Raw genomic sequence first — 26,174 nt, forward strand, 5'->3', positions numbered from 1 at the left:
AGTTGCGTTATGCTAGTCTGCCGCCTAGTGGATGTCTGTCTAATATAAACTTAAGAACGCATACACAGATAGTTCGTAGCCAATAGGTATTATTGATATCTCGGTTTTCAACGATGTTAATGTAGGGTCGAGTAATGGTTTCCGGATATATTCATGCCCACGATGGTTTCAAAATATTTCGTATTGTTTTTTGCTGTTATTCGTTCGACGAGGGTCATTAAAAGCATCCTTAAACAACCGATGAGCCATCCATTCCCTGTTCTACAGAAATATAATGTGGCGTTAACAATGAACCATAGTCTCCCAAATCGGGCGCCTTACGTTCAGCTCGATCAGTCAAACGTTTATTTCAATCAAAGTCATAAAATGTTCACAAGTGTAAAACTTTGAAAACATTTTTTTAGAAAAACAGAAGCATAAAATGCATATCAAGGAAGAACGTTGTCACAAGCAGCCAAACAGGAACAAGTCTTGGATCATATTCCAACATATAGACAGTTCATGAAATAAAAAGTGCGAGAAAATTGACGGATGGCTCTGAAAAGAGACGGCAAAAGATCTAATCTAAATTCATTGTGTAAAGGAAGTGCAAATACTTTCGACTGACAACGGAGACCCAAGCGCTATTCCAAAGTGTCACTTAAGTGCACTGCTGTCACAAGAAAACCTAGGGGCAAAGAGATAAGCATATTGGAAAAGTTAATAAGTAAATAAACGCGGGTCTGAATTCACGAATCCCTTGTGTAACCAGGACTGGGTGCCAAAAAGATATGCTGTGGGACTGAGGAAAAATGTGCATAAAAATAGTGCATACATCCGGGGTCTTCAAACTGGGGGCGGGCCCCCCTAAGAGGGCCTTAAATGATCCGGGGGGGGGGGGGGGGGGGTAGAGGGGGGGGGCAGGCTCTAGCCAAAAGAAAGATTATGGAGATAATAGTGCTTTGTTTAAAGAAGAAACATGTTTATTGCACTTGTAAAAAGGTAACAGAACTTAAGTCTAGACTTATTTAAACATTGCCAATTTAATAGACTAGTTTTGAAAAATTCTGAGGGGGGGCGATGATTTATTTGTTCCCACTGGGGGGGGGGGGGGGGCGCGGCATTAGCAAGTTTGAAGACCATTGGACAGGATTGCTTTGAAATGTGGTCGCAGTAAAAAAAAAAAGTGGCTCAAGAAACGAGTGGTCTCTGGGAAAGCTAAACCATCCAGCCCCATATTAGAACTGGTTTGCGAGATTTTCTCACTTGAGCTCCTAACCCAATATGAAAACGGCTCTATTCCATTGCTTGACTTTGAAAAGATGTAAGCCCTGAATTATAGCTTAAGTAGCTCCTATGTGTGGGTAGGTGTTTTTTATTTATTTTCTCTCCCTAGGGTAACCTTTCCCTTAAAAATTGCCGCCAGCAGCTTGAAAGAAGGTGCGTCCGCAACCTGTGATGAACCTAGTTGGTCCGCAATATTTCTGATTATAATCTAGCAATGGGTTAGAATGTGGCATCTGGATGACATCCCCAACTATTTCCTTCCTGTTGATTCAGCCACACCCGCCAGCCGTAGCGAAATGGGTACATAGTAAATCTTGCACACACATCTACTGAAATCCAGTCTCTTAATGACGGGTGTACATTGAGATTCCTCCTGGCAGGCCCAGATTTATCACTACAATGTTGTCTCCAGAGTCTGTAGTTTTTGAAGCCCGGAGTACCTTTTACACAATCTGTAACTGCTACAGTCTTTTTCCTTTTAATGAAGAATAATGTGCATAGGCTATACATAAATAACCAGGACGACAGGAAATTAGTTAAAATCACTGTATTCATCCTTTTTTAGTCTTCTCTCAGATTGTGAGGGTGTAGCCTCCAGTGCGATTAAATAAGCTTAAACGTACACCAGTCCTACCTTGGAGTAAGCCAAGCAGCAAACTTGTTTAACCATTGGTATTGGAGAACTTCCTAACTATTTGAGACAGTGTTTAATACAAACAACGAAATACAAAATAATAGTAAATTACTAAAACATTTAATTGCATGTAATTTTTAAGTTAAACTAAATAACATTTTGTATGTATTAAATTAAGACATTTAAATGCATTTACATTTTAACTTGCTTTAAAACCTATTACAGTAAACAATTTATAGCTACGCTGGTTTCAAATTATATTAATCTGTGAGGGTGGGTAATTAGAGTTGCAAGGTATTGTTCAGAAACATTTAAATTATAACATTTAAATCAGTGTTTCATATTAATACAAAGTAGATTCCAGTAGGTTACCTTTCTTTTCCTTTAAGCAGTCTTTGGTTAACATTATTTGTTTACAGTTTTCATTTTTATCTTGCATTATATTTTTTTAATCAAAATAAAATGTACTACATTTCCTTGTAAGAAAATCTCAGTCCTGTGCGACGAAAATCTCCACAGAGCAATCATAACTTTACACTCAGTTGAGGAGTTGGAGACTCTTAAGACTTCACCTTAGTGTAAATCTCTACTGAGAGATTGAAGAGTAAAAGAGTTAAACCTAGGTGTAGGAGTAGAACTCCAAGTAAGTACATCTACATGTGCAAACTTACTCTTGTCAATCAGGCCTTTGGAGCTTTTAATTTCTTCAGTCTAGATGGAAAAGTCCGTTTGGTAAACGTTTTTATAGAACCTCTAGTTGACTTGATTTCAGCTGGAATTTGAACCAATCCAAGACTACTTTTATATTTCCAGATCTACCAAAGACAGTACTATATATATGTATTTTTCTTTTTTTTTTTTAAATATAATTGGATTTACGCCAGTCATGCCTTGTAAACCTTTCTTTGTCTCTAAGTAGGAAAATGTGTGATTCAACATCAGGTATATCAGTTCCACCAGAAACTTCTCTTGAACCTGGGCTTGTTCCCACCTATTCTGGGATATCACCTGAAAACTATCACCTATAGCGATCACCTAAAACTTCTTAATTCTTTGGATTGTTTTGCACATGATCATACTATATCAGTCATTAATACGAGTTTAATTCACAGATGACCCCATAATACTTAGAAATATAAACGTGTGTCTCAAATCTAAATCCATCGTTCTTTATATAATTTCTATAATTAATTGTAGTATAGTGTGCATCATATAAAATAAGGTACTACAAACTTCAAACATCTAATAAAATGCTTCTTGTTAAAATCAAACAAGAACATTGTTTATACTATAATTTATTACGGTACCTAGTCTTTCATCTTGTTTTCTGAAAATTGACTTAAGGCGCCATGCGGAAAGGAAAAATAAATGTACTCTGGCCAAAGACACTGACCTCAGTAGCGTTTGTCTTAAAAATTCTCAACATGCAACATTGTCTTTCATTCAGCAGCTGACATATAGGACAGATGCATTTCTTCCTAGTGTAAATACATACATTAAAAAAAGTAAATGTGCCTCTGTTTCTGGTATAATCTTGCATGCTGGGCAGATATAATATTTATGGTGACTTGAAGGCCTTCTTGATCTAAAGCTGTTGATGGGTAGAGTCCCCTATCTAAATTTCACAAGGAAATGTTTAGCAGTTTGTGGACTAATGTTATCTAGGTAACCCTCAAATTTAGGCACACTCTTCTGATCAAGAAATGTTTGTACCAGATCACCTTGTTTTACATACATTTCGACACATCTATGATGTACCTGGGATCAAATATTTCTTTTAACAACATCACAAACCCCTAGACTGGCAAATGCCCGCTTCCTAAACTTCCAGGACCGGGGTATGATCCTGACAGAGGTTCACAATATGGGAGTAGTCAGTTATGAAAACTCCAAGATCCTTATTTTTCACCAACTATAGCAGGGAGGTTCACAGGCCACGTCGCACCTGTGACTCCGCGAAGGCCAAACTCCGAAGTCTTTAGTTGCAGTATATGCTCCTCTTCCCAGCGAAATTGAAGGTCCACTTTCAAGGGAAAGCATTTTCCAGACCCTGGAGGAGCGCCTCAACTCTGTAAAAGGGAGTCAAGAGCTGACATCAGGTCCAAGGAAAGAGGGGGTGCGAGGCCAAAGGAGTGGTCGTGCCCCATGCAAAGGGGCCGGAGGAAGCAGAGAGGTGGCGGAGATACGTTGTGGCGGCCATTGCGGCTGATATGGGGAGAAGCAGATTAGCCTAACTCGGAGAGAAGCTGAAACCCAGCCACCTGAAAGAGGGACAGGAGGGAGGACCATGCCACTGCCACGATAATGGATAGCTCAGGCACAGACATGAGACTGGATTGGAGTCTCCCCATCTGTTGGTGGTGGCCGTTAACCATTTAGAGGCTAACCAAGAGGCCCCAGGGACCAAAGAAGGTGGCAGGACTGTGGAGGCAGCACCGTGATAAGGGGCCGGAGGAGTATGGTCTGGCTATTCCTTAAGTCAGTACAGAAAAGGATTTCTGCTTTCCAGGGCGGGTGCCCCTGATTTGATTCTAAAGCTTTGATACTGAGGGGTTGGGGGGCGGGCTACAGACCTTTCGACTCCTGCTGAGATGGTGTATGGGGCTTGGTGCTTGAAGGGGCCTGGGGGAGGTGGGGGAGGGGAGTGGGATGTGTATCTGTTCGGGGGGGAGGGGTGTTCTTTTCATGGTTCGTGAAGTTGAGCCACAGACACATGCATCTAATAGGTCTCCCCTTAATGGGATGTTGGACACCAGGTTCCCCTTTCCCTTCGTGTCTCAGGTGGGGCCTTCACCTCTTCTTAGTAGAGTTCTTCCTTAGACCAAGGATGATCCTCTCAGGTAATGGTTCAGGTACTCCTCTGGTGGAGTCCCTCACTGTTTTATCTTGGAATGTGAACGGACTGGGTGATAAGGTCAAGCGTGGTTTGGCATCCCAATATATAAATAGGCTGGACTCGGATGCTGTACTTCCACAGGAGACTCATCATAAAGGCACAAAGTGTAAATTTCTGGGCAGAAGAAACTATGCCACGCTGGCACATGCAGGCTTTACCTCCAGTTCTAGAGGGCCGATGATTTCGATTGGTAGGATTTCTCCCCCTCTTCCTCCCCTCCCCCCCCCACTCCGCCCCCTCCACATTGCACAACAATATACAGACACCGCTGGTAGATATGTGGGGGTGCAGGGGTTCTGGGTTACATGGCTGGTATTGTTCCTGAGTGCTTATGCCTCACCCATACTCCAGTCCCCCTAAGAGAAATTAGCAGAGATCTTGATGGAGGCTGACTCCCCACTCCATGTCTTAGGGGGAGACTGTAATGATGTGATGGCGTTGGATGTGGACCAATCCAGGACGTCAGTCGTCTTGCACCCCCCACTCAGCTTTCCTGTTTTGCTGCAGCCCTAGGATTGTCTGATCTGTGGAGGCGTGCCCACCCCACTGACAGAAAGTATTCTTAATTCTCTAGGGCCCTTAAAGTATTTTCTAGATTGGATTATATCTTTAGCCCCGCAGAGGAGGTGGGGACTATACATCAGGTGGACTACTTGGTGAGAGGTCTGTCTGACCACTCTCCCCTAATGGTGCGTCTGGGGAGTCGAGGAACAGGAGTGCAGAGTTGGAGGCTTGGGAATTGCAGGATCGAGAGGTGGCACATGAGCTCTGGGTGTATAGTGAATTATATTTCAAGGAAAGCACAGGGTCGGTTGCGTCCACAGTAGTGCCCTGGGAAGCATACAAGACAGTGCTTCAGGATAGTGCCCACAACTTAGTGGGCCAGAAGACAAGGAAGGCATCAGAAACCTTAGAAGAATGTAAACACCACCTGCTGCCACTCAAGGGGACTTTGGGACAGGAATCGGCCCTCCTCGCACTCCGAGAACTGGAACTAGTAAGGGGGGAGTACAGGGAAACTGCAGAGAGGGAGGTGAAAAGTCAGCTGCGTACTACCCTGCACAGGCTTTATGAAACTGGGGATAAAGCAAGGAAACTCGTATCTTGGCTGGGAAGGATGGAGATGAGGTGGATACCTGAGCGTGAATCTGGAGGAAGCTAGTGTCTTCGAATATAGAAATTGCAGATGCCTTTGCCTGCTATTACGGTAATTTGTACAAGGCAAGACCATTGAAAGATGCCCATCTTATCACAGGATACTTACAGGGCACAGCTGTCCCAGTACTGGACGCAGAGGCTTGGCAGATCCAGAAGGCAACATCACCTTGGAAGAGGTAAAAGCTGCCATGGCAAGGTTACGTTTGGCAAAGTCCCCGGCCCCAACGGGCTCTCGGCGAAGCGATTTAAGAGACTTGGTGATCTATTAGCCCACCACCTACTACACATGTTCCTGAAGGCTAGACAACAAGGAGCTCTCCCTCCTGATTCAAGACTGACCAAGATAGTTGCTATCCACAAGGAAGCCCGTCCTAAAACGTGCTATAGACCAATATCCCTCCTTAATGCAGAGGTGAAAGTTCTTGCCACAGTATTAGCAATGCTCCTACAAGGCGTTATTGCTTCCCTAGGCCACAGAGACCAGTCTGGCATTATGCCTAGATGCTCCACAAGATATAATCTGAGGCACACACACAACTGGCTGAATGCCATACTGAAACATCCAGATCCACACATCTTTGTCCCTTGGGCGCCGGGAAAGCATTTTATGCAGTGCACTGGCCCTTCTTGTAAGGTACACTGGTAAGATTCACATTTGGCCCTCAATACTGGGAATGGGTGGGACTGCTCTACTGTAACCAAGTGGCGGCAGTGAGAGTAAATGGGACTCTTTTTCATCTGAGTTCCCCATAGTATGGTGTACCAGGCAGGGATGCCCCCACCCCCCGTTTGCTCTCAGTATAGAATCCCTGGCATGCATGATCCATGCCCATCCCGACCTACATGGGCTCAGGCTGAGAGAGGAGGAGACTGAAGAGGAACGCATTTCATTATATGCTGATAACATACTTTTGTGTGTCACAAGGCCCCTAGTGTCCCTCCCAAGATTCTTCCACCTGTTTGAGGAATATTGGAGCTACTCTGTCTACCAGATTAATTGGGACAAATATATTTTATATACCCCACAGAAAGACAGAGCAATCCATTCCCTCCCAAGTCCTCTTCTGTATTCGCATGAGGGATTACAGTACCTCGGTTACTTTGACACATATGGCAGATTTTTGCCATACTAATAATCTGGGGAGGGTGATGCGAGCTTGTTGAAAAGACTTTGAACACTGGAGAGATATCCCTCTCACATTGTTGGCGTGGGTAGCCATGTTTAAGATGATCCCTCTCCCGAAGTTCTTATATGTCCTACAAAATACATATCACAAGATCACCCCGGGATTTTTTATGGCCTTGGCATGAGACATGTGACTTTCTGTGGGATGGGAAGCACCCTTGAATTGCCCTCAAAACGCTACAGCGCAATCAATATACGGGCTTCTCTCCCGGACCTGGAGGATCACTACTGGGCAGCTTATCTGATTAACATCAATGACTGGATGTTTGCTCCGGGAGATCACCCTACTTTTCGACTGGAGACAGTTCAATGGAAGAGGAAATCTGGTCTCCACTATATATGAGGGGGGAGGGAAACACATTTTACCTGCTACTCAGCTGTCCCTCATCGAGTGGTGTAAGGTGTAATGGGATGGCATCACCAACCCACAAGGGAGCCCCCCTCCTTTGGGAGGGATGTTAGTTGTTGTAAATTAGTACACCGACGGGTTTTGAGGCGTGGGACCACATTGATATTTCCAATGTAGGGGGATGTGATGGAGGGGGGGAGATATCATAGCTTTTGTGGCCTTTCAAACATTATGCGCTTAGTAAGACACAGTTCCTGCAGTATGCATGTTTGCAGCACACATGGAATGCGGAGGGCCTCCCGGGGGGAGATGATACCTGACTACACCCCTATGGAGGGTTGATTATTGATGGAGAGCCTAGACACAAAATTGATGTCCATAACGTATAGGACTGTTTACAATGATATGTCTGACACACAGACTATTCTCAGACTACCCAGCTGTTGGGAGACCGACTTTGGAGAATTGGAGGATGTGGATTGGGAGGCAGCATTGAGGTTCTCACAAGATGTAGCGATCAGATCGAGAATAAGAATAATCCAGTTTAAGATCCTTCCTAGGATCGATTATGATAGACAGTGTTTGCATACTATGGGAAAGGCACCGCACCCGAACTGTTGTAGATGTCACAAGAACATTGGCACCTTCCTACACACAATCTGAGGATGCCCTGTGCATCAGGAATGTTGGACAAGGATTGTGGGGGAAATAAAGGAGTGGTATCGGAGCAGGTCCCCCTTGATCCCAAATTTATTCTTGTGGGAATCCCTAATGACATTGATTTGTCCTGAGCCAAGCTCCTATTTTGCCGCCTCGTGCTGGTGGTGGCCAAGAGAGAAGAAATCGCCCATCTTTGGTTCTTTGAGATATGTCCAGCTGTGGATATGTGGAGAAGAGAGATGGATGTATGAATGGATTTATGATGGCAGAGAAGGCAACATACACCAATAGAGGCTGTCCTTGGAAATTTGGTATGGTCTGGGCGGCCTGGATGGCATATTATTCCTTGAATGCATAGATACATATGGAAACTTGGCTCATTGGGCCATGCTGCTAAATATAAACTGATGACTAATAAGAGACATATGGGTTGTGATATTTATAAATGGGGAGAGTTAATAATTGATGTAATGGCTACCTATATGCTCAAGTGTCTGGGTTGTAGTTGGCGGGGGGCTGAGGGGATGTTGCCTCTTTCTCTCTGTTTTGGTGCTATGATGATTTCTCAATATGTAATGCTTCTTTGGTTATGTTATGCACCTTTTGAAAACCAAATAAAAAGATTTAAGAAATCTCACAGTTCCAACATTAATCGAAATAGAGGAAGGTTGTTCCCACCGTACTCCCAAGCTCAAGGACTGGAGCCACTCTTTCACGTATTTAAGCCAAAATATGCTACAGTTTTTATCCAAGGCTCTCAGTTCCACAAATACGCCCCTATGACTTAAGGTTTTGGCCAATCTCTCAGCCAGTCAAGTAAGCGCCTCGAATTAGCTAATGAGCAGATTTTTTTAAACCCTGAGTCAAAGAACTGTGGCAGCATAGCGGTGCTCTGTGGTAGAATAAAAAATTACCCCTCAAACCTAGTCTCTGTTCTGGTCGTGATTTCCAAATTACAGCCCTCTAGAACTCTGTTCCATGAAGGGCAGCTCCTGGGCCTTTTGCATAAAATAATTGTTAATCTGGTGGCACTGGTCTTGAAGTTGTCGATCTGTGCTTTTGTTTTCAATACAGCTGCTTCTCTATGTTGCACTATCAGGCAGCTCTTAGTGATTTGGGAAGTCCAGGAAAACGTGTTTGTTGTTTTTAATCCCAGATCATCAAAAATATCAACTTTTGCAAAAGACGACGGTCCCCTACCACCCACCCTCAATGTTAAAACACCTCTAAATTACCCTTGGGAACCCAATACCATTAATGTTATCTTAGAGGAATTGATTTCCAGCACTTGTTGATCAATAGATGCTGAAACCATTTTGAGGAATGTTGGTAATCTCATCGGTTGGTGTCTTGGAAATTAAGACTGTATTGTTAACAAATAGTAGCACTGGAATTTTAATCATTGTTACACTCAACAAGATAAGTTCTCATTGATATACAGAGAGAATAGTCTGTGCCAAAAGACCTCCTTGCCTAATACCCTTGTGTACATTGATGCAACTGGTCAACTCCTGATTCTTGCCCAATTTACTAGTTCTTAATTATCGGTGTGCAAAAGTGTTTGGATGGGCAAAAGATTATTTGTGACACCTTTTTTTCAAAAGCCTCCCACTTCACAGCTCTGGGTACCAGATTAAGTGCAGCTTTTAAGTCGGCAAAGGCCACATACAGGTGTTCATTTTCACTATCACATAAATCCAGTACAATAGTACAAAAAGAAAGATCTGGAGTATTGTATTTATGTTGTTTCTGAATCTTGCATGGAAAGTTGATGGGATGTGCAACTCCTCAATCCAATCCTGTAGACCAGTGATTCTTAACATGCAGTTCACAAAACCAAGTGGGGTCTGCAAAGCCTAATCACTGGGTCCGCGACTGCTTAGAAAATTAAATATTAACAGAATAACGGAGTGTGTGTATGTGTGTTTTTACATTATATATGTGTGTGAATGTATATATGTGTGTGTATATGTGTGTGTGTATATATATATATGTATATTATATAGTGTGTGTGTTTGGCATGTGTAGCTGCAGATACACATGCTTTGCATTAGTTTGCCATCTGGTGTTGGGCTCTGAGTGTTACAAGTTGTTTTTCTTCGAAGAAGCTTTTTCAAATCACAAGATCAAGTGACTCCTCTCAGTGATAGTGTGCATAGTCATTGTGTTGTTTGTTAGATTGTTTTCCTTCCTGCCGTCAGGTTCAGACATGTTTTCGCTCGATCCTGTGATTCTGGATTCGGAGATTCAAAACATATTCTATATTATTGTCTGCATTGTTTTTGATCGTGTTCCCATCTATAATCGATCCGTTCTAGACCGTCGGGTCGTTTTTTTTCTCACCCTTACAAGAGCAACGCCCTTTAAGGGCCTCCTTCCATGTGAGTCTGATGGAACAAACTCTGTTTCGATTCTGTCCTCTGTGTCATGCTAAATTTCCGTAAACCGTCAAGAAGACAATTGCAACGCCTGTAGATCTTTTCGATCTATGAACCATAGAGCTCGTCGGCCCAAGATGACGTTGAAACCAACAGAAGACACACCGGAGATCTTCGGTGAAGAACATGCCCACTAAGAAGTTCGGCAGGAAGTCTTTTCCGTCCAAGACTCTGACCCTGAAGAACATTCAGATGACAACAGCCACTACGTGCCTGCAGTGCAGTACGTGAGTACAACTGCCCCATCACACCACACAAAAATTACTAAAAAGACTCCAGCACTGGTCGTCGATCCTCCACTGCCTTCAGGCCATGGTCTGATTCGAAAAGAAAGTCCGGATGACCAACCACCGGGTTCTGCACCAAGATTTAAGACTAAGTTGCACTTGGCTTCGACCAAGCATACTCCCACACCAATCTTAGAGTTGAGCTGAAAAGTCGAAAGCACATCTTCGGAGCCGAAAAGATCAGCACCATCTTCGGAGCCGACACTTTTGGTTCAACCAAAACATAACATTTCGGAGTCTAAAGCTATGGGTAGTAAAGAAACTACTTCTGCCCAGGAGTCCATAGACATTCAACCTATTTAAGAGCTCATGGACACCAAACAAAGAAAAATATGTATTCAGAAGGACACAGGGAGGATAATTGCCTCCTCTCCAATGTCCCTTTAAAAGGAAATTGACTTTGAGACACTTCAAAAAATGCACCTCCATCAAAGGTCTTCAAGCACAAACAGGGAGAGACTTCAACACCGAAACAGCCTTCACCCCCACATTCTCCTGTTCCTCCTTCCACACCACCATCACTCACATATGAGGCACAATTATCACTCCATACATCCTCAATTTCATCACATTGGGGATAATTTTAGTGATGATCAGCAGGACCCAGATCTATGGGATACATATGACTCTGATTCAATTTTACCAAATGACCCTCAGTTATATCCTGCCAGACCCTCGCCACCAGAGGACACTACAGCATATAATAAAGTAGTGGCTAGAGCTGCAGCATACAATACTGTGCAAATGCACACTGACCACATAGAGCAGGATTTTCTGTTTGACTCACTGGCATCAACGCATAAGCAATATGATTGTCTTCCTATGCTCCCAGGCATGCTCAGACATGCTTCTGATGTATTTTAAAAGCCTGTTAAAGCTAGGATTATCACTCCTAGAGTGGACAAAAAAATATAAACCAGCACCCTCAGACCCTGTGTTTATAGGAGCTTAACTACTTCCTTATTTCATCGAAGTTGGTGCAGCGAGAAAAAAGGCCAACAGTCAGTCCACAGGAGATGCCCCTCCTCCTGATAAGGAAAGCAGGAAAATAGATGCAACTGGGAAGAGGGTGTCTTCACAAGCTGCAAATTACTGGAGGATAGCCAATTCACAAGCTCTTTTGGCTAGATATGACAGAGCACACTGGGATGAAATGGAAGAGCTGTTACAATACCTCCCTCCAGAACACCAAACGGGGACAGCAAATGGTTAACGAAGAGCAAGCAATATCTAACAATGCTACTAGATCTGTTATGGATGCAACTGATAAATCAGCTAACCATCGGCTACGGAAACAGCAACTACCCATCAAAAACAATCCTCACAATTCCACACTAGAGGATCATTTAGAGGCTCCTATAGGGGATGCAACAGTAGAGGAGGAGGTAAACCCACCACTTCAAGAGGTTCCTCACAATCCAACAAACAGTGACTTTCTCACCATTCCCACATAGCATACATTTCCTGTGGGGGGAAGACTGGTAAATTTCTATCCACAATGGCACAACATCACTACAGATCACTGTCTAGAATTCGTTTCTACTCCACCAATATTCCACCTTGTTCACACAGACTAACTCAGGAGCATCTCATTATATTAAAAAAAGAAGTACAATCACTTCTACTCAAAGGTGCAATAGAGGTGGTACCTTTAGCTCAACAAGTGAAAGGAGTATATTCTCTATGCTTCCTTATGCCAAAAAAGAATGGTACACTCAGACCAATCCTGGATCTCAGACCTCTCAATCAGTACATCCTCTCAGAGCATTTCCACATGGTCACTCTTCAGGATGTCATTCCCCTATTACAAAAACAGGACTACGTGACAGCATTAGGTCTAAAAGATGCTTACTTCCACATTCCCATACATCCAGCACATCACAAATATCTAAGATTTGTGGTAGCAGGCACACATTACCAGTTCAAAGTGCTACCCTTTGGAGTAACAGCCCCAAAGGTATTCACCAAATGCCTTGCAGTGGTTGCAGCATACCTAAGAAGGCAAATATACATGTTTTTCCCTATCTGGACGACTGGCTCCTAAACGCCAGCACCATTCAAACCTGTCAACAGCACCACAATACACAATCGATACCCTACACAGTCTAGGGTTCACCATTGATTACCAAAAATCTAATCTCCAACCAGTGCAAATACAACTATATCTGGGAGGAATTCTGAACACTCGGTCTGCATTAGCGTACCCAAACCCACAGAGAATTCAAGCTTTCCACAATCTCATATCACAGCTATGATACAATCAAACTTACACAGTAAGGTTTATCATGAAACTATTGGGAATGATGGCATCGTGCTTAGCAATAGTACCCAATGCATGTCTAAACATGAGACCACCCCACCCCCACAACAGTGTCTCTCCCAACAATGGTCTCAGGCACAGGGTCAACTCCACAATCTAGTGTTGTTGGACCGGCAGACTTAAAATGCTCTGCAAAAGTGGAATCACACCAACTTATCAAAAGGGCGGCCATTTCAGGACCCTATGCCACAGACCGTAATCACCACAGATGAATCAATGACTGGTTGGGGAGCCCATCTCAACAATCTTACTATACAGGGAGAATGGGACTCAGTCCAGCAGACTCACCACATAAACCACTGGGAATTGCTAGCAGTCTTCCTAGCACTCAAAGCATTCCAGCCGCAGATCATGCACAAAACAGTGTTAGTACATTGTTGTCATGTTGTCTGTTTTTCTTATCTGCAAAAACAAAGGGGGGGGCACACTCATCCCAATTGTCCCTTCTAGCACCGACAATTTGGAAATGGCCCATTCACAATCGCATTTGGCTACTAGCAGAGTACATCCCTGGGATGCACAACCAACTAGCGGACCTCCTAAGCAGGACCCAGCAACAAATACACAAATGGGAGATTCACCCACAAGTAAATCAACAGTACTTTCACATGTGGGGAACACCAGACATAGACCTTTTCGCAACAAGCAAAAACACAAAATGCCCAAACTTCGTATCCAGGTACCCATACCCTCTATCCAAGGGCAATGCTCTATGGATCAGTTGGTCAGGGATGTTTGCTTATGCTCCCCCCCTCCCCCCCTCCCGCCACTAATTCCATTTCTGGTCAACAAAATACGTCACACCTCCCTCACTATGATACTCATAGCTCCCATGTGGACTCGCCAACACTGGTACACAACACTGTTGGATCTGTCTGTAGTACCACATCACAAGCTCCCAAACAGACCAGACCTATTAACTCAAAACAAAGGTCAGATCAGACATCCCAATCCTGTTATACTCAGCCTGGCGATTTGGCTCCTGAGGTCTTAGAGTTTAAATATCTACAGCTTCCATCAGAATGTATGGACATTCTAAAGGAAGCACGTAAACCTTTAACCAGGCAGTGCTATGCAGCTAAATGGAAACGTTTTGTATATTACGGTCAACCCAAAAACATTGATCCACTTAAAGCATTGGTACAGGATATTGTACGTTATTTTCTTTTACTTACAAAAAACAAATCTTGCATATTCTATTAAAACTCATTAAACTGCAATATCGGCCTGCCTCCAAAACAGACAGCATACCTCTTTGTTTAGAATTAATGTCTTAAAAGCTTTTATGGGAGGCCTTAAGAGTTATTCCACCTAGAGCTCCACCAGCTCCTGCCTGGAATCTTAACATTGTGCTCACAAGGCTTATGGGTCCACCATTTGAACCCATGCACTCTTCAGTTTCTCTCATGGAAAGTTGCTTTCCTGGTAGCAATTACTTCCTTAAGAAGAGTTAGTGAAATTCAAGCATTCACTTTAGAAGAACCTTTCTTCCAAATTCACAAACACAAAATAGTACTTAGGACAAATCCAAAATTTCTACCCAAAGTGGTTTCACCATTTCACATCAGTCAGTGGAATTGCCAGTCTTTCTACAACCAAATTCAGATGCTGAAAGAGCTCTCCACACTCTTGACCTCATAGAGCTCCCATGTATTATATAGCTGGAACAAAAGATTTTAGAAAATCTAAACAACTTTTTGAAGCTTTTCAACAGCCTCATAAGGGTGATCCTATTTCAAAAGGATTGGCTAGATGGATAGTAATGTGTATTCAAACTTGCTATCGTAAAGCTAAAAGGTAACTATTAGTAACTCCTAAAGCACATTCTACTAGAAAGAAAGGAGCTTCAATGGCATTCTTAGGAAATATACCAATTGCAGACATATGCAAAGCAGCCACATAGTCCACACCACACACATTTACTAAACACCACTGTGTAGATGTGCTATCTCGCCAACAAGCAAATGTTGGTCAAGCAGTGCTGAAAACACTATTTCAAACTACTCAAACTCTTACAGGCTAGCCACCGCTTATTGTAGGAGGGGACTGCTTTTCAGTCTATGCAAAGCATGCGTATCTGCAGCTACACATGCCATCGAACGTAAAATGTCACTTACCCAGTGTACATCTGTTAGTGGCATGTGATGCTGCAGATTCACATGCGCTCTCAGCCTCCTCCCCGGAAGCCTTTAGCCGTTGTGGTACTTTCTTATGTAAATATGTATATACATTGCATGGACATCTTTTTTTTACCATATATATATATATATATGTGTGTGTGTGTGTGTACACATATACAATTTTTCTCTTCTTACTTCACCCTACTGAGGAACAACAATCTAACAAACGACTCAATGCCCATGCGCACTATCACTGAGAGGAGGAGTCACTTCATCTCGTGACTCGAAAAAGCTTCTTCAAAGAAAAACAACTTGTAACACTCCGATCCCAACACTAGATGGCGAACTTAGGCAAAGCATGTGAATCTGCAGCACTACATGCCACGAACAGATGCACACTGGGTAAGTGACATTTTCCATATATATATATATATATATATATATATATATATATATATATATATAATGTAATACTGACATTAGTGAAACTTTCTGTACCTATGAAGGAATTTTTAATTGGAGGCTAAAAATGAAATTAGTATCCCCAGATTCATTCGTGGGAGCAGTGCAAGTGCATCACACAGAATATAGTAATGACGTTGAATGGCTTCAATTAAATTTAGGAAAGCTCCATACTTTCCATTTAAAAAAATATATATATTTTTTTAAAGATGTGTATGAATTAACTAATGTATCATAATTTGTCTATTTGTTCCCATGCTTGTTTCTGTATTTGTGTGCTGTTTTGCAGTTCAGTTCATCGAAAATGATTTCTTCGGGCATTCAGTAATTGCTCAGTAGAGGTCCCTAAATTCCAATAATGATTCACTGGGTGTCACTGTCTTCCAATAATTAACTGAGGTCCATAGAAGTAAAAAAGGTTAAGAACCACTACTGTAGATGGTCCCGAATCTGTCTACATAATATTTTATGCAGGATATCTATTTAACTGAAGGGTCTATAGTTCCCTGGGATTTCCCTTCTCTCTATTTCCGCCACTTTCAAGTTTCGGTGAGATCGGCTCCTTTCAAAATAGCTTGTATCATATATTTATATAAGGCAGACAAATCTGGGGCTCTGTTTGATAAAGCTCTAATCTTATCGGGCAGAGGAGCTTTGCCACGTTTCATAGACTCAATAAATAGCCTTGGACTCCTGCATAGTTGTTACCAAGGGGGAGTACTAATTACCAAACCATCCATTGTTTGAGTAAGAGTATAAATGACTAGGTGGCATTCAGAACAAAGGTCAGCGAAATGCTGAGCCCAAACACTAGTTTGATGTGGAACTCGCCAAGATTATTTGTGTGCAAGCTGCCACGGGCAACAATATGTTTACATGCTTTGTCATTCATCTAAGCTGCTTTAGGAGGTCCTTCCAATTGACCTGTTCCCAATATTTTGTATCTAAATACTGAACGGATTTATACTCCAATCTTGTTTCTGTAATAGCTGGCTTGTTAACGAGATTTGACTTTTGATTTGCCTACATGGCTAGCTGTGTTAATTGTCTTTGATTATTTGTAGCCATCAAGAGAACATCACATATTAGATTTGAAATACAAGTATTAAAGAAGTGATCCCCTCTCATGGATAGGGAAGGAGCCTGTGGTCACTATCCTGTCTATGGATAACTTCCATGTCGATAAGATTAGGCCCCAAGTGAATGTCTAACATGATTCAATCAATTTTTTCCATGTTAATTCCCTCTTTCAAAAGTGTGGCCCCTCTTCAGTCAGATGGAGTCTGGACATATTTGGAGGCCCAGAGATTGCGTTCAAGTGGCTAACAATAGGAAGTATTTGTTGTCTGCATTTTTATCTAAATCCAGCAATGTACAAAAAAGGGGCGATTTCTTGTTCTTGTCCATCAAGCAAGAAGTATCCAGCACAAAAGGTCCGCCTACTCCTTTCCGCCTACTCCTTTCCACCTAGAGTAGCTTAACTTGGTGGATTGTCTTGATGCACGTCTGTCATCAGGGGATCCGTAGGACAGCCAACTGAACGGTTTGTCATGTGTTCTGTACACGTTACTTTGTTCAGCCCGGTTTCATAATTCTTCTTCTTTTTCTTCTTCTTTCTTCTTTCTTCTATTTCCTTCTTTCTTCTTTCCTCAAGAAGTGCCCCAACATACCATTGGTGCACCGTCAGCCATATGTTTTTCTCATATGTTGCACACATCAGTGAATAAACCATCTTCCATCTCCGCACTGGGTGTGAGCCCTTCTGTAATAGCCCACGATCTTGAGGAAACCAGGGGCATTCTAACTCATTGTTAGTGTTTGGTCATGTTTTTGCTTTGCGGACTGAAACTTTACCCCACTGTGGCTGGTTTAAATTTGTATGTTTGGGTAACCACTGTGATGGATTTAAGATGTGGTCAGCTTCTCATAGCACAGTAAGCAAGCTGTAAACGCAGGATGCTATTGGTGATTCAGTACATACCACTGCGCAAATGTTCAGTATTACCGTGCACAGAAGCACTGTTTGTAGTCTTGCAACATCCATTGTTCTAATCTTTTTGTAAGTTTCTTAATGTGTTACTTTTTCTTTCTACAGGCAGCAAGTACAGACACTCTAAATAGTATAGCACTAAAGTTCAACGTCACTCCGAATAAACTTGTGGAACTCAACAGGCTGTTCACACACACAATTGTGCCAGGGCAGGTAAGCTATTACTAGCTGTCGATCAGTTTGTTTCTACTCAGACAGATGGATTGTGGACTCCAGCATTTGTTAGAGATTAATGTGCTGTGGGGTGCTTGCTTTTGACATCTGCTTTGGTTTTGTGGCTGCACGTGCTGTTGCAGAAGTGCGGTTTGAACCCATTTTAGCATGTCCTGTGCATGCCTTCACTCCCTCTGGCACTTGTACCATCGAAGATTAGTGTTGCTGACGGGAAGAGCAGCCTTAACTCCCCAGAATAGATAAAGTAAACAATTTGTATGTTCAACAGCTTTCAGAATATTCCTTCTGAAATAGTATACTTTGGCATCAATATATCTAATTGGGAAGGATGAATACCACCCAAAGAGAAAGCATATCTTTCATATAGGTGTACTGGCACACCAGGATTCCTTAATGTGGATTTTGATACAGTCTCTCCTTCATAGTAGCAAACGCAGCTTGAAATGGTGTCGGTGTTGGTACTGGTTACATAGCCTGTAGGGTCTCCAAAGAGTAGCTTGTGAGCTACTACTAGTTCTCAAGCTATCCTGTGTGTTGCCCAGCTTACAAAACCGAAACGTTTATATTTAAAACAAACAAGTAAACTTATCTGATGTGGTCAGTATTAAACTTCTAATATTCATATCTCTGGATGATTTTCACCAACATATGTAACCTTTTACTACAAAAAAAGGTTGGAGACCCCTGATTGACAGCAATACCTAATTTGCTCAGGTCAATTGAAGGGTGGTACAGTTCCTTTTCTTACAACTAGTTCTGTGCTACATAAAGAAATTGTCTTAACTCTCATGCACTTAAAGCGGAATAGGGTATTTGTAGCCTTCCAAACCTTGCTTAAATCCGCCACCAGAATAGAAACCGGTAGCCCTGTTTACTTGTTGTAGTAAACTGCGTTAGAAGTGCAGAGAACAGTGGGGATTGAGTAGATGTCTGTAACAAACTATGGCAGTGAGACAAGGTTTTATTTATTTATTTTTAAATACGGAAATTAAACAGATTAACAGCAACACAAATTACCTTGCACCCCAAATAATGTATGCCCTAATTGTGTATGAATGTAAACTTCTGTACCAGCGTCTTAGATGGACTAGCCTTTAACTGTTTATCCATGCTTCTTAGCAATTTCTTAAGTAATAGAGCTGACCTTCCCATCATTTTAAAACAAATGGTTACCTTTACATAGTGTTTCTGGGCCCAATAAGTAGTAGATGAGGCAGTAACGCACAGCATATGATCCTAGAGGAGCTTCCGGTTGCAAAAGGATTGTTACAGGCAAGTAACCCGTTTCTTACCACCTTCCAGCCGCAACCCTAGTTTCAACACGTATATCGTCTTAGACATTTCCTAGCCTTTGCTTATCCACATAGGAATGGTCATGCTTTGCCTCCTCAGTGTCTTTGTGTATGTTCGGTTGGACTCCACTATTACTTCAGCGAATCCAAGCCTTCAAACTGAGGCTAAACCCAAGGAATCTGAGCTCTAACTTGGAATGCTTGTTGCACATTTTATCTTTTATTTTATAATAAGGCAAACCTAAGGGATCTCGCACTAAACGCTTGTGGGCTGTTTGTTACTTGCATCACCATTGACTGGTTCCCACAACCCCACCTACAGAAGACGAGCACATTTACACATGTTAATAGTGCCTATGTATCTACTAAGGAGTCACCTCTCTGCATTTGGGGGCCTCCATCTTGACCCCTAGCTCCAACACCTCTCCAGACTATTCATTGACGTCATTTATACCACCACCACTAAAAATCTTGACCTCTTGTTCCTTGTCCAGTGCCATCATTTTGCCCCTCCCCGCCCCCAGCAGCCTCCATTTTGTTGATGAGTGGTTATGCAAAGTGCATGACAGGGAACCTGCAGGCGGCCAACCCGCTTTGAGGTCCAATTGGCAGCACTTGAACTTATGTTGACTGCAATCGAGCTTGTGATGACCGCTTCTTTTCACATTTTGTTAATTTCTGGCACAAGAGTTCTGAAGAAGTATTCAGTAGTACAGAAACACTGAGTAGGCTCTACATGTCCTAGCGCAATAGAGTGTTTCAATAATTTATTTTTTCTGAAACGTTTCGATGGACATATGTCTCACTTGACCACAATATTTGTGGTGTTGAAGGTGCTGTTTCTCTTGTGACACAAGCTTTCGTTTGCTGTGCATCCATTGTTTCTACAGAAGAACGGAAGAGGTCACCTCTGATACAATTTTCTCAGCGCATTTTGAAATGAATAGAAAAACAGTGCTTAGGTTAAATATGTTTGATTAGCATAACCAGGCTTTATTTGGCATGACTAGATTGTAGTCAGCCTGTGATGACAATCGTTTTGCATTAACCGAGAAAACGTGGCTTTCAAAATTAAATTACCACATTTTCTTCGTATACATCTCTTCTGTGTGTTTTCTGAAAAGGAAAATAAATTAAATAGACTTCATTTTGTGATGGTGTTTATTTTACAGAGCCAAAATATATTATTTTTTGTTTCTCGAGTAGGAAGCCATGTGCTGGATGTTGCTGTACTTGCAACGCATTCACGGCTCTTTGCGTGGGTCTTCCCCAAGCAGGTGCACTGTGTATTGTTTGCATTATTGCACAAAGGCCACATTTTTCCTTCATTCCCTACTATCGCGTTATCATAATTCTGAATGAAAGTAGGTTTTCCTAACTGTTTATATTGTGTATCATATATGTGAAAGATACTTTATTAGTACAGCCCTGTGATGTCAGACCATACCATATCAAAAGTGTAGTTTTGATTGCTTGAACCTAGAAAATGTGCCCTATTTGGGATGTGTGCCAGACCTTTCTTGCTTTCCGAACTGAACAGAATATTTAATGCGTTTTTATATAGCACGGACTTTACCCGAAGGTGTCAGAGCGCTTCACAATAGGCAAAGTAAAGATACAAGAGGAGAGGAATTACAAGTGAGCCTGTTACAAACGCAAACGTTACATTACATGAGGCAATACGAAAGGAAAAAGTGACGTGTGCAGGTTACAAGAGCAAATAAAGTACGAGTAGAGGTAAACAAAAAAAAAAAAAAAATTGCAATAAATGGTAGACACTCAAAACACTAAAACAATAGTTACGTTACATGAGGCAGTGGTGGCCGTTGTGCATGTATCAAAAGCAAACAAGATATAAGAGGTAGCAAATGATACGTTGTAAAAGGAAAGGTGCCGTGTGCATGATACAAAAGAGTACAAAATACAGGTAGAGGTATAAAACTGCACTAAATGGCATACACTCAAAACACAAAAACACCCTGGGAAGGCACTTCTATAGGCATGGAGAACAGAATTTCCTATAATGGAAGGACTTCCTTCAGAAAATAGAGGGCTTGAATTAAATTTGGAAGTGTCTTTGAAGGAGGAGAGCTTTGAGGTCAGTTTTGAAGGCCTGGGAAGAGGTGGTGGTCCGAAGCTGAGGCGGAAGTGAGTTCCAGATTCTCACCGCGTTGCCTGAAAAGGATTGGGCCATCGATCTGTCCTTCTTGAAAATGGGAGGTTCAAGCAATAACTTTTCTGCATTACGTGATGGTCTGGAGCCCCCAGAGTTTCAGTTTATTCACCAGGTAGCGAGGGGAGGAGGAGTGCAAGGCTTTGTGGGTGATACATGCAGTTTTGTAGATAGATCTTGCCTCTATGGGAAGCCAACGGAGGGTGGATAAAATGGGTGTAATGTGGTCGCTACTTTTGCCCCATATATGAAACGAGCTGCTGAATGGAGAATAGACTTCAGAGGGGAAAGGTGGGATTTGGGAAGGCCAGTAAGAAGAGAGTTGCAGTAGTCCAATCTGGAGAGAACCAGCGATTGGACCAGGGTTTTAAGGTCGTGCTCCGGGAAGAAGCGACGAATTCCCCAAAGAAGGCGCAGTTGGTGTCGAGCAGACTTTGCAATGGAGTCGATGTGGGAGAGTAGATTTAGTTTTTTGTCGAGTATGACACCAAGGGATTTTGCGCTCTCGACAATGATGGGCTTATTGTTCATTAGATTGATCTGATCCATCCATGATTGCACTGGGGGATGAGAAAGTGAGGAGGAGAGGAGGAGGAATTCTGTTTTGGAGGGATTCAGGATCAGTTGATGAGTTAACATCCAGTTTTGAATGGAGTCGAGAGTAGAGCTAAGGAAGGAGAGATCGTGATTGGAGGCCACCTTAAGGTAAATCTGAGTGTCATCCGCATATAGATGATAGTGGATCCCGGATTTACTCAGGAGATTTCCCAACGGTTCTAAATAGAGATTGAACAGTGTGGGTGCAAGTATGGAGCCTTGAGGAACACCTTGACTGACCGCTAAAGGAGCTGAAAGACTGTTCGCTATTTTGATCATTTGGGATCTATCAGAGAGGAAGGATGCAAACCATTTGAGCACAGTGCCCTCCATGCCCATTCTCTGTTGAAGAGTGTTAAGGAGAGTGTTGTGATTGACAGTGTCAAAGGCTGCAGAAAGGTCAAGAAGAATTAGACGACAAGACTCCCCTGAATCGAGTATCCGCAGCGCGTCATCAATCACTAGCAGTAGGGCTGTTTCAGTGCTGCAGTTTTGAATGAAGCCGGACTGGAAATTGTCAAGAAGATCATTTTCCTTGATATGGCGAGAAAGTTGTTATGCTACACATTTTTCTGTGATTTTCGCAAGAAAGGGTAGGTTAGTGATGGGACGGTAGTTGTTGAGGTCGTTCGCATCAGCGGTGGGTTTTTTAAGCAGAGGGGTGACCTGCCCAGTTTTGAAGGAAACAGGAAGGGAGCCTTGACTGAGGGAGAGGTTTGTTCAAAGTGGTCCAGTAGGAAAGAGAGTTAGTATAGAAGTCAATGGCAATGGCACTAGGGATGGGGTCAAGAGAATGGTTAGAGGGCTTTGTATCAAGGATGCATTTAAGGAGAGCATCGTCAGAGATGGGGTCAAAGTTTTGCCAAATGGTTAAGGATTTGCGCTCCTCTGTAGGGGTAGGATGAATGACCTGATCTACAAGAATACATTGGTCTGACTAGTTATTTACACTTGGACTTTTTGCTTAGTTTCGCGAGGACACTAGTCTGTCTAGTTGATTTATACTTGGACTTTCCTTGAGCTTCGAACTGAGCAGATAAATGCTAGACCTTTTGCCGAGCTTTACTTTGGATCTGGCTATATATTTGCTTTGGAGGAGTCTTTATTTTGATACCTTTTGCAGTTTTCCATATTTGAAGCATTATGGATGGTGATTTGAATTTGATTAACTAGCTACTGTTTTCCTTCTAAGTATAATTAAATTTGAATAAACCTTTATTGTTCGACTTTAAATTTTCTCCCATGAAATGTTTCTTTATTGGCGTTAGGTCTCTTGTCTGTTGAGACTCGCATGTTCCATATCCTTTATCTCAACTCTTTTAATTTATTGATCAAAAGTTTGACACTGGTAAATGGGGATTATGTTGTAGAGGAGTGATGCTTCTGATTGGCAGATTTGGAAGTATTTGAGTTATTTCATGGCCACTCATTCAAAACAGTCTTTCGACCTGCAGCCTATTATTTAGAAAGTGCTGTAAAGTGTATTGCAGTGGATTACTCCATCCCCACTCCTCCCCTATGTGCCTCCTGCACATTTAAAAAGAACTGGTTCTACCACTTTGTTTTCTTTCTGTGTCCAGGGGGATTTTATGGAGTCCCTGTGATGGGCATGGGATGAGTCAAGTGAAGAATACTGAACTGAAGTTTTTCTCTAAATTGTTAGTGTGTGATAATGTACAAGTTCTGTGCTTGACATATATTTTCTGTTTTTCATTTACATGCCTTAATAAGTGGCAGTAAATGCACCAATCTGGGAAAAATAACTTCATGTTTATGCTTAGGGTGCTTTTAATATATACCCAATTTGTTCTGTGACGTTTAAAGCAATGCAAATGCAATCCAAACATTTTCGTTTGAAAACTTCGAGATATGGTCTAGAAAATGTTTTGTGAATTTCTTATTTGCACACAAGAATATAAATGTGTATATTCTCGTGTGCAAAAAAGAACCAGCGTTTGCAGTGCAATAGATCTCGCATTTGCTTGAGTAAGAGATATTGGAGTTGTAAATGAATAACTGAACTTTTCTTTCCACATAAATTGGTCAACCCGGTCACATAATTTGGTCCTCTCTGTCGCCAAATTCCAGTGACCCTGCATAGAACTAAAGGACTTCTATTTACCTTCTTCCTCTGTCTGCAGCATAAGATGACAATGTTGCCATTATTATACTTTTTATATTATTTTTTGGGATCCCTGATCCCAGCTGTAAAACAAAAGTTCCAGCCATGAAAGAGCTGAAAAAGACACTGAATGGCGGTAGAGGTTATGAGACGGCTCTTTCGTTAAGGGTGAGGAGCATCGACCCCTGCCAGCAGAGGCAAAACTTAAATAATAATAAAATGCTAATAAACCAGGTTTATTATCATTTTATTTTTTGTCACTGGCCCAGTCTTGGGGATGGGCTCATTATCATACAGCCATGGAGGTGGAGTGGTGTGCACTTCCCTCAGTGCGCACGTGTGTTTGTCCGGCCATCTCAGGACAGCCAAATCATCATGCACACTGAGCTGTCTCTAACATGAGCTGTGTTGCTTGGTTAGGGACAGCAGGCACAGGCTCCCAGTCTAGAATAAGATTTAAAGTTCTGCTTCACTTTCTGACTGAACAGAACACCTGTTCTTTGTCATCTCACCAGAAGGGTCGAGGTCCTAAAAATACCTTGACTTGATAAAATATGACTTGCCATACATAGCGAGTGTGCGAGTAGAATTTTTCAGGCCTGGTCATGTAGAGCGATCCTCCGATCGAGTTCATGCTACATGAAACGTCAGTGCTCCTCTGATCGAGTTTATGCTATATGAACGTTTTTAAATAAATAAATAAATTGAAAAGAACTCCCCTCCAGCTTGCAGCCTTTGTGCACAGACACCACAAAGAAACAGCAGCATGCCCAAAACAAGGAAGAGGAAGAAACAACATACGGCCTTTGCTTGCTGGCAGACGGAGGGAATTTTGTAATGTGAAACAAGTGACAATTTTGCTGGAGTTCAGAAAGCATGAAAGGAAAGGCTAAAGAATGCCGAACGTTTTCTAGCACCCAATAAAACTTAAATGCTTGTAAATTAACTTTTCAAATAGTAAGACATATCAGTAGTAAGAAAAGTTCAAAGGAAGCACACTATATTTGTAACAAATTGGCCACAGCACACAGAATATATTGTCCAATCATGTAGTGAGGATAAGGGATCCCCGGTGGTACGTTGAAGGTTTTGAAGAAGTATAGGTAAAGAGACAATCTTGAGTCTTGTTGCTAGATGGTGTCTTTAATTGTGGAAATAGAAATCATGATGTCATCAGAGAAATACAGCCAACACGTGTTTCGTCACACAAGTGACTTCATCAAGGCTTGTTGTGATAGTAAAACTGAGTAGTCACGCTGCCCGAGCAGCGGCAGGAAAGTTGGATGTTGAGCGCGTGGGTTGAGGTATACGAAGCCCTGATAAGCCTCGAGTTAAACCTGAGCTGCGTTGTTTGTGGAAATGAGGTGAGTTGTCTGAGAGCGTCGCATTAGGATTTGGATAAGAAAATATTATCTAATAATTTAAGGAGGTCCTGAAGAAATCCAGGGGCACTCCCCGGATGAAACACGTGTTGACGGACAAGTAAGTGTAAATTGAAGGTTTTGTTTTTGGAGTTGTATATGTGATTTTGTTGAATTTCAAGCGGAATTATTTGAGAACATTTGGATCAGAGAATGCTTTTGGAGAAAGGACTATATTTCATGTGAAAATTATGGATGGAACATGTAGATTGGACTGCAGAATTTCAAATTGTGAATAAACATTTTTGGAACTCAAGAAAGGACAGTATTTTGGACACACAATCATTTTTTTTTTTTTTATATTTGACATTTTCATGTACTGATATATTTTATTGTTAGTTTACACGTGTGCCATTACTTATTGCATTGTAAAGAGAGGCGTGGTCGGGTCTGGCAGAGGGAGCTGCGCAGCGTACGGACGAAGGCCCGCGCTACTAGAAGAGCAACTGCCAAGGCCTGACCTGACCGCGCTGACGCAGAATATCAAACACTGCACGAGTGTATTGTCATGTAACTGCAGTACGATCGGCATGTTGGGGCCACCGCGAAGGCCACAACATAACATATTT

The 26,174-nt window shown here is 42.2% G+C and overlaps 1 protein-coding gene across 5 annotated transcripts in view; it reads left to right on the top strand.

Annotated features, from left to right (window-relative positions):
• The window catches only part of NCOA7 (nuclear receptor coactivator 7), a 934,107-nt gene that overhangs the window by 531,958 nt on the left and 375,975 nt on the right, over window positions 1-26,174 (top strand). For all 5 annotated transcript variants that reach the window (XM_069234813.1, XM_069234809.1, XM_069234810.1 and 2 more), the window contains one exon: window positions 17,872-17,979. In XM_069234813.1, the coding sequence (XP_069090914.1) occupies window positions 17,872-17,979 (108 nt within the window). The remainder of the gene's footprint in view (window positions 1-17,871; window positions 17,980-26,174) is intronic.

Source organism: Pleurodeles waltl, chromosome 5 (assembly GCF_031143425.1).
Source record: "Pleurodeles waltl isolate 20211129_DDA chromosome 5, aPleWal1.hap1.20221129, whole genome shotgun sequence".
In the NCBI taxonomy this organism is placed as follows: Eukaryota; Metazoa; Chordata; class Amphibia; order Caudata; family Salamandridae; genus Pleurodeles; species Pleurodeles waltl.